The 15,660-nt window shown below is 43.5% G+C and overlaps 1 protein-coding gene across 9 annotated transcripts in view; it reads left to right on the plus strand.

Annotated features, from left to right (window-relative positions):
- GLG1 (golgi glycoprotein 1) overlaps positions 1 to 15,660 on the plus strand; it is a 129,241-nt gene that overhangs the window by 108,110 nt on the left and 5,471 nt on the right. For 8 of the 9 annotated variants that reach the window (XM_081508711.1, XM_081508712.1, XM_081508713.1 and 5 more), the window contains 13 exons: positions 1,062 to 1,148; positions 2,405 to 2,467; positions 3,216 to 3,329; positions 3,976 to 4,064; positions 4,993 to 5,110; positions 6,700 to 6,792; positions 9,144 to 9,281; positions 10,601 to 10,724; positions 11,582 to 11,724; positions 11,916 to 12,017; positions 12,924 to 13,031; positions 14,367 to 14,487; positions 15,091 to 15,197. In XM_081508711.1, coding sequence (XP_081364837.1) covers positions 1,062 to 1,148; positions 2,405 to 2,467; positions 3,216 to 3,329; positions 3,976 to 4,064; positions 4,993 to 5,110; positions 6,700 to 6,792; positions 9,144 to 9,281; positions 10,601 to 10,724; positions 11,582 to 11,724; positions 11,916 to 12,017; positions 12,924 to 13,031; positions 14,367 to 14,487; positions 15,091 to 15,197 — 1,407 coding nt within the window. Of the gene's footprint in view, positions 1 to 1,061; positions 1,149 to 2,404; positions 2,468 to 3,215; positions 3,330 to 3,975; positions 4,065 to 4,992; positions 5,111 to 6,699; positions 6,793 to 9,143; positions 9,282 to 10,600; positions 10,725 to 11,581; positions 11,752 to 11,886; positions 12,018 to 12,923; positions 13,032 to 14,366; positions 14,488 to 15,090; positions 15,198 to 15,660 lie in introns of all 9 variants that reach the window. The other variant, XR_014059183.1, reaches the window with a different exon arrangement.

Raw genomic sequence — 15,660 nt, forward strand, 5'->3', positions numbered from 1 at the left:
GCCATGTAATTTAGCTTTCTGCTGCCTCTGTCTAATGAAACAAGGGATATGGTCATATGGTATCCCACGAAACAGTTTCCTTTCATACCCTCTGTAAAATAACAGTGAGAAAGCTGTACCACATTACAGCCCATCACTGTGAAGCTAAACTTAGGAAATGAGTTCACAAATGGAATTTTTCCCTTAGCCATTTATCTACTCCCAAAAGTTTTATGCATTTTCCTTTAGGGTCCCCCCACCCTCCACTCCCTTTCTGACTCTTGTATAATTCCTGCAGTCCTTCTCCCCCCTTTCCATTCTGATTCCAAAACAGATTCTTACAGAATAGTCAGGAAGTTAAACTTGATCCTTTAACAGAGAGCCCTTTGCTGAGAAATAGCTGTTCATGTGCTTTGGGAAAATAAACTAAATGTGAAATGTAAAACCTCTAGGTTTAATAATAGACTGATGTTATAAGGTAACTCCAGCTCGGTCTCCGAAGCCCAGGTGAGACAGCTTTTAGATGCTCAAGCTCTAGTGTGCTCACCTGCTGCGCAGGTGCCCTCAGAGGGCCCTTCTATGTGGGTGAGGGCTAGGATCCCAGATTTGATTTACAAGAGCTAGTCATTCTCTACTGTGTTTTAGACCCTGTGCCCCCAGCCTGCTTTCCCCATGAAGAGTCTTAAAATATGCCATCTCTTTCACTGAATATTTTGTCCAGTGATTATCATGAAAGTACAGATTAGCAGGGTGTTGATGGAATGGAATGAAGGCCTGTAAGATCTTCGGACTCTGAGAACACCTGAACATTGACTCTTTGTGGACTTACCAGTTTGGCCTTCTGAAGGATTTGCATGGTTGCTGTACCCCTTTGACCCTCTTAACCACCCTGATACATCAAATCGTTCATTATCTTTTCAACAATCCCAATTTGGGGAATCAAATAAACCTTTAGCATTTTGTTCAGTGAATTCATTTTAAAAAGAAAAGACCTCTGGAAAGGAAGTGGACACTGGTATCTCATCTCCCCTTGATCATTGATATAATTAACAAATGCTAAGAGATTGCGTTTTTATTTGCAGGAGCTTGAATGCCTCCAGGATCATCTCGATGACTTAGCTGTGGAGTGCAGAGATATAGTCGGCAACCTCACTGAGTTAGAATCTGAGGTAAGCAGTTTGCAACTTTTGAAAGGAAAGTGCCCTGTCAGCAGCCTTTCTTTCCTTCTTAGTTCTGCTGTTTCTAGACTCTTGAGAGAGCAGCTTCTCTGTAGAACAAAAGCAACCTTGTCAGATTGTCTGCTTGCTTTATCAAGAAGAGTATTGTGATACTTCCTGAACCCTTTTCCTCATTTCTCCAGCAAAACACTGTGCATTTACCCCTTTGATCTGCTTCATAAATCAGAATTAACACAATGACTAGACCAGTATTAGTCATATTCAGGGATAGCCCAAGCACTCCTATCATCCTTTAGCTCTTTCAGTTAGATCACTTGGTAATGTGTGTTCACTGAAATAAAAGCCTGGGATTTGCAGTTAAACATGGAAGATGGAATACATGTGTTTTTCCTTGGTCCATCCTAAAACCCACTAAAATACAAAAAGTGAGATTTAAAAAACCTAAGCATAGGCATACTATTTCAAAATACAGAGATTATCATTGAAGGGGAGGCAGTTAAAAATGCTTAAGTTGTTTGTAGGGCCAGACATCAGGGAAATGGAAAATTGCTGTTTTGTTTATCATTAGCCTTTTAGAACTATTTAAGTTGTCAAAATTGGTAATATATAAAATTATATTTCTCAGGGTCTTTTTTTTTTTCACTTCTATATTTCAAAAGTGTGCTGCCTTCTTTTATCTCCTGTCAGCGCCTGTCTCATTCTCATCGTCCTTGTGGGCTAACAAGGACGTTCTGGGGTGTGCAACTCTTTAAAGGACAATGTTATTTCAGCAGCTGGTGCTGCACAGCAGTTACTTCCCTTGAAGGTGGTTAGTGTGTGTCCCAAGAGGCAGCAGTTTGTTGTCTGGTCTGATGACAGGGTGATAGATGTCAGTTACTCCTGTTTTTATTTTGAACTACTTGGCTCTGGGGAGAAACTCCAAAGGCTTTCCATACTCTAGTATTATTTGTAATTTTTTTTTCTCCCCACTGTTCTTAATCCTGCCTTCCCTCTTGTTCAAGCGCAAGGGGAATCTGCCTCTGGAAAACTCGCCTTCCAAAGTGTCATGAAGGAACATTTGAGGAGGAGCATAGAACTGCTGTTCTGTTCACACTGAGGCTCTCTCACTGAAATGCTGGAAAAATTCCCAAATGTACTTACTGGGTTATTTACCCGTCAGATGTTACTGATGCAAAGAAAGAACCGGCTCCTTCCCCCACCCCTGGCTGTTTCTAAAGCAGATTAACTAATATTTAAATTTTCTACAGGATATTCAAATAGAAGCCTTGCTGATGAGAGCCTGTGAGCCCATCATTCAGAACTTTTGCCACGTAAGTGATGTCTGGAGGAACATGGGTTAGAACCAGTTTCACTGGGGCTCGGGCCCAAGGGGAATTGGACTCACAATGCCCACATTGTTCCTGAGTGATAACCAACTTTAACAAGTTAAAGTTGAAGATGTAAATAACATCAGGAGGGGTCCACCATCCTGGGAAACCCTATTTGCTGACCCCTCATGGATGACCAGATAGGTGGTTAGCAGCACTTGCCAAGATGCCTTTGTAAGGAAAGGGGAAGGGGGAACCCCATTAGCAGGACTGAGTTGCCTTCAATACATACAACCAAGATTTGTTAACAGTAGGGTGTCTTTCCCCTTTCAGCTGTCTCCTTCTACCTGATGTTGAGGGAATTCTATTACTTTATGACTCACTGAACTACCCGCTGAATTGTGGGAGTAAAACAGGAACTCAGGAACCATAAGAATCTTGACAACCAGGAGACAATGTTAGATGTTATCCCCAAGCCTGCTGCCCGTTCCATATAAGGAAAGGAGTTAAAAGAACTGCACAGTTCACATTTTTATTGGAGCTTCATGCAGGGCAGCTTGCTGTGTAAATTTTATTTCACTGAACATTGGTCCTTCATCATTTCTCAGGCTTGTTTGGACATAATTTCTGATGTGCCTTATTTGTAATGGCTCTAGAATCAGTCTCGTTTGCATTTTTTCATGGGCTGGGGTGCAGGGTTTGTTCAGGAATGGTTACAAATGAAGTGTTAAGTATGCACTGCCTTCCCCAGGATGTAGCAGATAACCAGATAGACTCTGGGGACCTGATGGAGTGTCTGATTCAGAACAAACACCAGAAGGATATGAACGAGAAGTGCGCCGTTGGAGTCACCCACTTCCAGCTGGTAAGTAGTGCCCGGCACGTCCTTCTTGTCTCCAACAATTAGGCTGTTGAACCTATTCCTCTTTCAGGACATCAGAGCACCTCTTCAGTGAAAAATCATTTTTTCCAAATACCTGTTCAGTGCAGCAGCTCAGATGGATATCAGTACACTAGGATCTAAGCCTTTCTTTTAAATCCTGCTACCCAGGTCTGGCATTTGAATAAGAGGATTAAACCATAGTCTTTGTAGTTACCACAGGCATAAGTGAAGTATTTCTAATAAAGCAAGCACTTCCTTCCTAGGAGGATGAAATCTAAGTATATAGTTTCAGCTGAGTTTGTGAAGAAAAATAAAGCAGCGTAAGGCCTGCAGGGTAATGGAGAAAAAGGGACTTGAGAAGAAGGTATTTGAATGGAAGCGTCAAGGAAGTGAGGCAGCATGCCACGGGGAGATCTGGGGGAAGAGGCCCCTGCCTGTGTGACTGGAAGCCAGCATGCCCTAGAGCAGATCAGAAGATCATGCTTCCTGGGAGCATGCCACAGGGAGCTCAGCAAGCCAGGGCGCCTGAGGGAGACAGGCTGCTGCAAACAGCATATGAGCACACCCAGCACTGCTGGTGAGACCTTGTCACAGAGCTTCTGATTTTCTTTTCCATCCTCTTATTCAGGTGCAGATGAAGGATTTTCGGTTCTCTTACAAGTTTAAAATGGCCTGCAAGGAGGACGTGTTGAAACTTTGCCCCAACATAAAGAAGAAGTATGTAGCTTTTAACTGATTCGTTCTGCCCCCCTGCGGTCCCTCTTGGCTACTGGATGAGTAGCTAAGATGTCAGGCAGCCGACCACTGTCTGGGAGATTGACTTCCTGCACACCCCTTTGGTATTATGGCCGAACCCCAGGGTTGCCTAGACATAGCCTCTCTATAGCAGCCGAGAGCCACACGTGGTAGTTCTGAAATGGACAGACTTTTAATTTTTCCACGTTCAGACCACCTAACTGATGAGGCAGATAGAGGTTTGTGTACTTAGATGAGCAGGTTGCAGTGTGACTAGGAGGTTAGCTAATGTCCTCCATCATCATCCCATTACATCATCTCTTCAAGGAAGCCACACAGGCCTTCCCTGAATGAGAGAGTAGTAAAGAAACAAACACTTTATTCATCTAAGAACTAGGTCCTAATGAGGAGAACGATGAGCTTTGATGGCATGGCTTCCCGAATTCTTCCATGCTGCTCTTTGCAGAAGTGGGTTTCTGAAACACATTTCCCCTCAGATAAACCGGGTTCCCATTTTTGCTTAGGTTTCTGTCCTTTTCAGAGTGTATTTTCACAGTATAGCAAAGACACTGTCCAGAGTTGAGAGTAGAGTCGCATTCCTCTCTGGTCACATGTATTTGACAAAACAAGTGTTAAACTGTCCTTGCACACATGTCCCCTCTCTGGCCTCCCCACCAGCCAGGGATGTTATCAGCATTCAGGCTGGGGCCCAGGGTTTGTGACGTGTACAGTCAAATTGCTGCATTGAGCGCTCTGAAAACACAGTGAGACTTAACAGGAAAGGCACTCAGAACATGGGAAAGGGGTACATGGGTCCTGGAGGGCTGGTGTGGCCCCTGCCCCAGCCCAGGTCTTGGCCGTCTGCTTTTGTGTGGCTCCAGCCCAGCTCAGGCCTCTTCTCTCCACGCAGGGTGGACGTGGTGATCTGCCTGAGCACCACCGTGCGCAACGACACTCTCCAGGAAGTCAAGGAACACAGGGTGTCCCTGAAGTGCCGCAAGCAGCTGCGGGTGGAGGAACTGGAGATGGTAATGCCTGGGAGCACGGCCTCTGGTCCCAGGAACCACAGGGCAGGGTTTAGAGAGCTGGGTGAAGGGCTAGGGCAAATTGGAAGATTTTAGCCACAAGCGTGATGATTAAGACTTAGAGCTGCATGCTAAAGTTTTACCAGAGGACAGCTTCTCATTTCCCTTTTTTTTTTTTTTACATGATTAAGTATTTTTCACCACACGTAACTGGAAATCCAGCTGTAAGACAAGCTGTGAGCATGTGATGCCAATCATTGCATCAATAATGTCCTCAAGGGTTGAGGTCTCTCTCTCTTCACCCTGCTGTCCTTGGGCACCAGCTTCATCATTAAGGCTGGTTTCCCTCATGGCTGCACAATGGCTGCCTGCAACACCCGGGCCACCTGCTCCGATATTCATCTCCAGCAGGAAAACAGAAACAAGAGAAAACTGTCCCCAGCATGAAATAAAGGTCCTCCTCTCCAATTTGATTGTGTAGTTTGAGATCTGTGCCCTGTTCCCCGTCAGGGGATACACTCACTGATGAGCTTACTGATGATCAAGGTGACGTGGGTGTTGGGAAGGCGCCCACGGTGTACACTGTGAGAGGACACCTTCCACTTTACTTCTGAGGTGAGGCCCAAGCCATGTTAAGACAGCTAAAAATATGTATTAATTTTATGGTTTGTATTTTGAATCGTATTTATTTCACCTCAGTTCAGTTCAGTTGCTCAGTCATGTCCGACTCTTTGCGACCCCATGGACTGCAACACGCCAGGCTTCCCTGTCCATCTCCAACTCCTGAAGCTTGCTCAAACTCATGTCCTTTGAGTCGGCGATGCCATCCAACCATCTCATCCTCTGTTGTCCCCTTCTCCTCCTGCCTTCAATCTTTCCCAGCATCAGGGTCTTTTCCAGTGAGTCAGTTCTTCGCATCAGGTGGCCAAAAGTATTGGAGTTGCAGCTTCAGCATCAGTCCTTCCAGTGAATATTCAGGACTGATTATCTTTCAGGACTGATTTCCTTTAGGATTGACTGGTTTGATCTCCTTGCAGTCCAAGGGACTCTCAAAAGTCTTCTTGAGAAGGCTCAGTCTAAGCAAAAACTAGTAATGAACACCAGAAAATACTAATACTAATTGCATGACCAGGTTTCCACATATAGAGGTAGTGATTCAGTGATAATTATGTTTTAAGTGGAACCAGCCTATGCATCCTTTTATAATAGAAACTTTGGGTCCCTAGATATGAACCTGGTTCTTTCAGTAAAATAATAAGAATAAAAGTAGAATCCTACTTCCATATAATGATTTTAGCTTTCAAAGTGGTTTCTACATCATACTACCTTATTTCATCTCACAGCAGTCCTGTGAAGGGGTCAGAGTAGAATGGTAGCATTTCATTTTGCAAACAAAGTCCAAGGCCATGAAGCTAGATAGTGGCCAAACTGAAATTCAGTCCTCCTCCTCCCATTATTGCAGTGACCCCTGCTGCTGCTTGACTGAATAGCAGTTATGGCCACCAGACGAGGTCCAGTCGACAAATGTGTAAAGCATTTGATCTCACCGGCGTAGAGTAAGCTCACTTTCCCATGCTGGCTCTCTCATACAGACAGAGGACATCCGCCTGGAACCAGATCTGTATGAAGCCTGCAAAGGTGACATCAAGAACCACTGTTCCACTGTGCAGTATGGCAATGCGCAGGTAACTTTCTGGTTTAATTTTTTGATGGTAAAAGTAGTATGAAGGTATCTTTCTCATAATTTTCTGTTGGTGGGATTGATCCCATCCTGTCCAGCCTGATCATCCCTTCTTAAGCCACACCAGGGTACTTTTCCCAAGCAGAGTACTTTTACTCACCTTCGTTCCTCTTTGCCACCGATTCATTCACTTCCTTCTTTCTGGTTACCTTGTCCTCCCCCACCTTGCCTGCCTAGTAAACTCCCAGTGATCCTCCAAATGTCTCCTCCTGTCTATAGCTTTCCCACCACTCTGCACCTCCAAAATTAGTTATTCTCTCATTTGATCCCGTTGCGCAGAAGTTCTTAACTGGAGGTCACATAAGAAACACCATGGGAGGTTTTTTTGTTTTTCCTTCTAATTCACAGAACAGGGCCCTAGCCAGAATCGTCAGAAATGAGATGCAGTGAAGTGTTTTTGATTTAATATTCTTCTGATGTCAGATGTACCTCTTCTAGTTCGTGGCATTGCCACAGTGCTTCAGCCTCAGAGATGATGGCTTCGTTGTCTTCTAGTATCTGCTGTTGGCAATGCAAAGACCAATGTCAATCTGATTCTCAGTTCTGTGTAGTTAATCTACCTCTGAGTTTTCTCTTTAATGATCTGTAATTTCACTGTGCTATATTTAGATCTGGTTTTTGTTTTTATTATCCTTGTTGGCTTAGTCTCAGAATTCATGTCTTACTTCAGTTCAAGGAAATTCTCAGACATTGTTCTTTCAAAAATTGCCTTTCATATCCTTCCTTCTGGAACTCCTGTTAGACATTTGGAGCATCTGAATCTGTCCTCCATGTCCATTTTTCTTCCACGTTTTTCTTTTCTTTATCTCTCTATACTACACTCGGGTAGTTCTTCAGTTCTGTTTCCCAGATTCATAATTTATCATTTTAGGCTTTCCGTTCTGCTCTTCAGAGAGACCACCAGTTGGATTTTGTCGTTTCTTTTCTTTTTTTCCCAATGTATGTATTTTAATAAAGAGCACTCATAGTTCCTTCTACCCATCCCTTTTGACATTATTCATTTTTTAATGCATATGTCATGATCCCCCAGTACATTGTTACTAGACTGTTATCAGTTAGATCAGCAAAAATAAGAAAAATCATTATATTTTTTTCCTTCATTTTTTTTTTCCTTTTCTAATGCTCTTCCTTTTTTATGTAGATCCAAGGTTTTGACCTATATATGTTTTCCCTTCTGCCTGAAGAACTTCTTTTATAACTTTTTTTTTTTGCAAGGTGCATGTATGGGTAATGAATTGCCTCAGTTTTTGCTTGTGTGAAAAAGTCTGCTTTTTTTTTTTTCCCCGTCTTCCTTTTTGAAGAACAGATTTGCTGGATATAGAATTCTAGGTTGATGGATTTTTTTTTGTCTTACAGTACTTTATTTCACTCCATACTCTTTTATGCATAGTTTTGTTTCTTGTTTTATTTGTTTTTTCTTTTTGGTTTTTAAGCCGTGCCATGCAGCCTTTGGGATCTTAGTTTCTTGGCCAGGGATTGAACCTGCACCCCCTGCATGGGTAGTATGGAGCCTTAACCTCTGGCCCTCCAAAGAAGTCCCTGCAGAGTTTCTGATGAGAGGTCCACTGTAAATCTTACATCTGAATGTTAGTTTTGTAGAGCTGCCGAATTTCCACAGACTGGGTGCCTTAAAACAAATTTATTCTTTCACAGTTTTTGAGGCCTGATACTTGAAATCAAGGTGTTGACAGAACTGCTGTCTTTCCCGAGGCTCTCGGGCAGAAAGCTTCCTTGCCTTGTCTGTCTTCTGGTGGCTCCAGTCCTTGACTTGGGGCTGCATGATTCAGTCTCTGCCTCCATCCCTAACCCGCACCCTTCAGGGGGAAGGACTGGGTCTGGTTCATAGCTGGCATCTAATGCTCTACTCCCATATGGTAAATGATGAGTTGAGCTGAACTTCCTGGCTTGTGCCTATTGTCAAGTCAGGGTTATTGCTCCAGGGAAAGGCAGAGAGCCTGATGTATGCTCCAAAAGAAATCTTACAAGAAACAACCCTGGAAGGGAGAAGAAACCAGGAATCTTGAGAGGATTTCCTTCCCCACAGGCTTCCAGTGCAGCCTGCTCATCATCCATCATTTTTATACATTTTGTTTGTCTTTAGCCCTGAGGTTGTAGATCTATAAATCTAATTTTCCTTTGTGAAGAAATCCTGATTCCTGTTACCTAGGAATTAGAAATGGAAGATGCTTGGATAGAAAAATGAGGGATGTACTAAGAACTGAATGCTTCAGTCAGGAACGTGGAGTATCAATCCCTGATCCACCTCTTAACTTGTCCCTAATTCTTATGCCCTAGATTATTGAATGTCTGAAAGAAAACAAGAAGCAGCTGAGCCCTCGTTGCCACCAGAAAGTGTTTAAGCTGCAGGAGACAGAGATGATGGACCCAGAACTAGACTATACACTCATGAGAGTCTGCAAGCAGATGATAAAGGTAAGGGATCTAAAACCAGGGTGACAGTAACAGTAGCACAAGCGTCTTTACCTTTCAGAGTAAATGCACGTAATCTTTCAGTGTCACGTGTCTTATGTAGCTAAGGCCATGGTTCTCGAGCTCTGGCCCCTAGACCTGCAGCGCCAGCACCGCCTGGGAACTTAACGTCTCAGGCCCCACCCTGATCTCTCGAGTCAGTCTCTACAAGTGGCGGCTTCTGTTTTCACAAGCACCCATGGGTTCCAGAGTGGGTTCCACCCACAATGACTCACCTCACTTTGACCTGAGACACAAGAAAATAGAGGCCCACTGAATATATGATTTGTTTTGGGGCAGTTGGTGGAGGTCTACTGAGAAAGTCACCATCAAATGTCCTGATCATCCGTCTACCGCCATCAATGGCTTTTTTGTTCTACAAGTTCTTTTGGTTCTTTTGCATCTCCAGTGAACGTCCCCTGCAGCAGGCATGACGAGATGTCATTCCTGGATCTGTGCACGCATACAAAGAGATCAAAGTGCTAATCCCTTATTTCAACTTCCCTTTAAAATAAAGTGATACTTCTCACCCTGTCAAACAAACTCTAAAGAAAATTATGAAAGTAAGAAGTCTCTTTAGGTGAGTCTGGAAGAAGTGAGCCCTCTGTAAAAATGGAAGTGTCAGGCTGTGATTTGAGGGAGCTTTGTAAGATTTTTGATGCCTTTTATAAAAATCAATCAGCAACCCACATCCTCATATTAAGGTACCAGTGGACTATAATTAACAGACTCTGGATTATCAGATAGAGATGAGTTTATCACTAGTCAAAGTGAATCTCTGACTTCAGGGACACGAGCAAGTGTACAAGATCTGGCCCCACAGGGTTTGGTAGGTGAATAGCCCCTGTAGTTAAAGGATGAACCAGAAAGGTCATTTCCCCACATCCCGATTCACATTGTTTGGTGGGTAATTCCTGAGTTTCCCATTGGAGTTGGGTAGATATGGTTTGAGGGCTACATGGTCACCTAGCACAACATTATGTTCATACATCAACAATAAGTAAGCTCATGAGATGCCATGTAATGTAGCATAGCCATGTAAGTAGGGAATCAATCCTATGCAAAATAAGAAACAGGAAGTAGAAAGAAATGTGAGAAATATAGCAGAGAATAGATAAAATGGATCTGGAGGCTGGGTGCTTATTCAGGCTCACTGTTACTCATGGCCCAAGTAATACCTTTAGGTTCTGTCATAAGCTCCCTCGAAGATGTAAGAGTGATAAATATGGTGTTAACTGCCACATTTGGCAATTAACTACTTTTATAAAACTTCTTTTTTTCAGAGATTCTGTCCAGAAGCGGATTCCAAAACTATGTTGCAGTGCTTGAAGCAAAATAAAAATAGTGAATTGATGGATCCCAAATGCAAACAGATGATAACCAAGCGCCAGATCACCCAGAACACAGGTACCATCTTGGCTTTCCTGGTCCCACTGGGTAGAGCTTGAGAGGAGCTGAGTGGGCATATACTTGCCTAATTAAACTAAAGGTGCTTTGGTGCTTGTGACTGTTAAGAGTCTGGATGTAATAAGCAAAATGACTTCTTCCCTGAAGAGTATCCAGAAGAACACAGAGTCATGGGGAAGAGGAAGCTGAAAACACAGGAAACCTGCCTTTACAGGGCATCCAAAACGAATTAGGGCTAGAGTTCTTTGACAAAGTCTGGAGGTTGAATAAAACTTCATGCATGTGGCAGGACAATACATGGGTGCTCTGTTTTAGAACAGAGAAATTTAATCTCGGAGTTGCAAGAGCTTGTAACTTAATGGTCAAATTGAGTTGGATATTCTCTTCTCAGCGTTTTCGAATGTATGTATTATGGGGAAGATGACTGATGTCTGCATGATTTTTGTGAGGACTGCTTAGAATGTTGGTCTCAGTAGACCCTGCAGAGCTGCTGGGGAGTAGGATTCTCCACATCTGCCCTTCCACCACATTATGTTGAGGATTTAAAACAGCATTGTGAGGGGGTTGCCTGGTGGCCCAGTTGTTAGGGCTCCTCACTCTTACTCTTGTGGCCCAAGTTCAGTCCCTGGTCAGGGAACTAAGCTCCCCCAAGCCACAGGGAAATAAATAAAACAAATAAAAATAAATAATGAAATAAAACAGCATAGTGAAGGAGCCCACTAAACATTTACTAGATAAAGAAATCAATGGTTTATTGACGGTCATTAACATAATATGCCCCCTTTGGGTAAGTGGTTCTCAAAACATTTGTGGATCCAGGTGGAGTATTTTATCATGTGCTTATTCCTTTCTTCTAGATTACCGCTTAAACCCCGTGCTGAGGAAAGCCTGCAAAGCCGACATCCCTAAATTCTGTCATGGAATCCTGACTAAGGCCAAGGATGATTCAGAGTTAGAAGGTCAAGTCATCTCTTGCCTCAAGCTGAGATATGCAGACCAGGTAAACTGCCCTGGGCTTTGCACAGAGGTGTACTTACGGGGCCTCCACTAGTTCCGACAGCATTTTCTTTGGAGGTCCTTAGCTTACTGCTACTTTCCCCAAGACCTTTTTCACATCTTCCCCAAGCCAGGGCCCAAATGAAAAGCTGACATATTCTAATAGGCTGACGTATTCTTCCTTGTCACACGTAGCGCCTGTCTTCAGACTGTGAAGACCAGATCCGGATTATCATCCAGGAGTCTGCTCTAGATTACCGACTCGACCCCCAGCTCCAGCTCCACTGCTCAGATGAGGTAGGATTTGGGTACAAAACTTGTTGTGAATAAAGCCGGTCAGGAGGGTTTTATTGGAGATAAGTTCTTTACCCTCTTTCCCTTCAGCCCTGAATCCAGGATTCTTCTAGGCTCTCCATTGTCTGAGTTCCTGGTTCTTGTAACACTGAATTTGACTTGGCCTTAGTCCTCCCACTGTTCAGTTTTGATTCCATATTTCTCTATGGAACAAGAGTTTTATTATATCTGTTTATGTCTAATTTGGTCTTCCCTCTCCTTATTCTGATGGTCAACCCAGAACACACCCAACAGTTGCCAGAAAAATGGAAGTGCTCCTGTAATAAATACCTCTAATGAAGGGCCTATTCTTGGAAATTGACTTCCTAGCTAGGAAAGGCCATGTTGAGAACCTTGTTCAACATACATCAGTTTATGGATATGAATTTTAAAGGTATTTCAAAGAAGCTTACTCATAAAGCTATCCAAAAGAAGGCTAAATTTTTAATCTGCACTGCAGGCTATGTGTCAGGACCCCTTCATTTGTGTTTCCAAGTTATGCAGCTCAGTTTACCCTGAAGCACTGTGAATGTCAAGCATTTGCTTTTAGGATTTTACTCAGCTCTCTGACCACCTTCTTGAGGAATCAGGGAGTAGTCTTTGTGATCAGTCCTGGGACAGTCTGACTCAGGTCTGGAGGTTGACAGCATAAAGATACGTGTGTTGACGGGTTTTTCAGTTCTGTGCCAGTCCCTGTGAAGAAGAACAGAGCCTGGCATACCGCGTTGTGGGGAGGGGAGTGAAATCCACCGGGAACCCATTTGAGAGGCACCCGGGCACATTTGTGGGAGGATCGTGCGTCTGCGTGATGCAGAGACCCAGGAGCCCAGTGCGAGCAGGGCTGCCCTGTGCTCTGTGTGTCCCGAGCAGATCACCAGTCTGTGTGCCGAAGAAGCAGCGGCCCAGGAGCAGACCGGCCAGGTAGAGGAGTGCCTGAAGGTCAACCTGCTCAAGATCAAAACAGAAGGCTGTAAAAAGGTGACTGCGTCAGTCTCCGTTCTCTGTCACTTGCTCTCCTCTCTTTTTCCTCTTCTTTCTCTGAAAGCTATAGACTGTACATCTCGCTGAAATCGAAACCTGCTTTCCAAGAATTCTATCCGTTCCTCTCACCAAACTCATTTGGCTTTTGACCCTTAATTGCCTGTAACTTAAATATTCTTACATGCCTACTAGTTAGTTGTGAATATGTCTCATCTCCATGACTAGACCAATGTTTAAGAGCTATATCGAAGTAAAATGTCAATTCCAATATACCAGTCAGTGTACTACATTCATAAAAGTCAATGAAACTAAAAATTTAGTTCATTTTGGAAACATCACATAAAAAATTTTTATCAAAGTTATGATAGTTAAGCATACATTGTCTTATGAAATTGATAAGCAAAATAATATATATTTGATCTTTTAAAAAAAGCTTTATCTCTTTTTGGAAAAGTGTTTCAATAATATTGTTGAATCAGTGTGAATATTGTGTGCACATATTTTCATCTGCTAAAAATGTTTCTGATTCCACATGGTCTGAAGAATGGTAGGAGTTGGCCGAATGCTAAATCCACATATTTTCCTGCAAATACTTCTTCATCAAATGATCTCATGTAACTTCAGGGAGGACTTTTTAAACCATACTTTTTTTTGCTTTGATTTTATTGTTGTTTTACAGTCTAGTGAGAACAAACTAATTTTTATGTAAGAAAGTATTTCTGGACTGTCTATCTGCTGAAATTTCATCATTAATAACAGTGTCTGCAGAGTTGATTTCAGTTCTGTTATGTTTGTACTCCTGTTGTTTGGAACATCTTTAAACTCAGATAAGAATTGTTCTTGCAGTAGAAGTTAGGTGCTGTCAATTCTTTTTTTCCTTTTGAGGGTAATATAGGTAAAGTGAGACATTTTACAAACGTGCTTTTCTGTTTGGGAATTTTAATATAGTTATTATTCTGATTTTCAGTTTTCTTTACAGAGTTCTATAGAAACAAAAGAACTGCTTTAAATCAGTATAAACACTAACACTTAGTATTTAATAATATGGTGTACCAGCATGCCAAAACCCAATTCTGATCTTAATGTTGCCCTGCTTTGCTTGGCAAACAGCTCTGCGTACATTCGGCCTCCAAATTATATTTATTGAATTAAATTGGATGCTAACAATCTCTGTTCTCTGCATGCTCACCACATTGCCACCAATCTCCAAGTAGCCTCTGTTGGCTTAACCTTCCCTCCTTGACTTTTTTGTTTGTACATGAAGTATTTATGGACAACAGATTTGCTGTGGGTCCTCTATAAGAGTGCTCTCTGTGATCTCCCCTGCCTTAGGAAGTGTTAAACATGCTGAAGGAAAGCAAAGCAGACATCTTCGTGGACCCAGTTCTTCATACAGCTTGTGCCCTGGACATTAAACACCACTGTGCGGCCATCACCCCTGGCCGAGGGCGTCGTAAGTCGCTGTGTTCACTCTTGCCCTTTCTGAGTTGTCTTGGGAGAAGCAGAGATCCTGCTGAGACGTCAGTTGCAGCAGCTCTCTTCTGTAGCTTCAGCTCAACTGTAGGCAGCGCCCTCGGGGGCCTGGTTGATGCTCTGTGAAAAGTGAGTTTAGGAGGGATCCTGCAGGTGTACAGTGATACAGTCCTGACCAGAGGTAAAGATTTGACAAGAGAAAGTTGAGTTACTTACCAGGGAGGCAAAAGTTAAAGCCATCATCATGGTCCTCTTCCCTGCCTTGTCCAGTGGATGGCTCCCACAGCTTCCCCAGTGGCCACAGTGGGCTCTGAGGTCAGGTCCTGTGTGAGGTGGAACCTGGGCAAGGGTATGGCTGTTTCTGACCCGTGTGTGTCCTCTGAGAATCAAGAGGTTTTAAGAGTGAGTCCGGAGAGCCAACCTTAGACATTCTTCTCCATGTGAGCTCTTAAGTGTCCTTGAAAGGATTTCACTTCGGGTAGCCTCCGGATCTGAATTCCCTGGTGGTAGGTACCCTTCTCCCCAGCCTTACTGAAATCTCTGTTCTGTACAGCTTCAGGCTCTTACCCCTTTCCTTGCACAGAAATGTCTTGCCTTATGGAGGCCCTGGAGGATAAGCGGGTGAGGTTACAACCGGAGTGCAAAAAACGTCTCAATGACCGGATTGAAATGTGGAGTTATGCAGCAAAGGTAATGAACCTCGAGAATCTCCTGAAGTGACATCTTCTCTGAGTTTCCCAGTCTCTTTGAGCTACTTCACTGACCTCCTTGTCCTTGTCATGAGTCAGTGTGTTTGAAAATATCTCTCTATGCACCTGTGAGACTCCTGGGCTCTGTGAGCCAGAGCCGTCATCTCCAGATGGGACTGCTGAGACACAAATGGGTCTCTTCTTTCCTCATTGGCTTCTACTTGTGAGCCGCTAAGGACTGCTTCTCAGTGACTCCACTGCTTGTTTTTTTTGTTGGCATATGTTGGTGCTCAGTTCACTTTAATCCGAAGACCCCTCGTGCTGTTCTCAGTACATGGATGGGTGTAGAAGCAGCCCAGACCTCTGGTCTGGACCCTCTTGGGCACCCAGGCTAAGCTGAGACCCAGCAGAACAGATCCGTGCACACCTGGGGAGCTGTGTGGCCCTGGTTCTCCAGAGCAGAA

This window comes from Giraffa tippelskirchi, chromosome 7, assembly GCF_054371585.1.
Source record: "Giraffa tippelskirchi isolate mGirTip1 chromosome 7, T2T-mGirTip1v1.2.pri, whole genome shotgun sequence".
Lineage (NCBI taxonomy): Eukaryota > Metazoa > Chordata > Mammalia > Artiodactyla > Giraffidae > Giraffa > Giraffa tippelskirchi.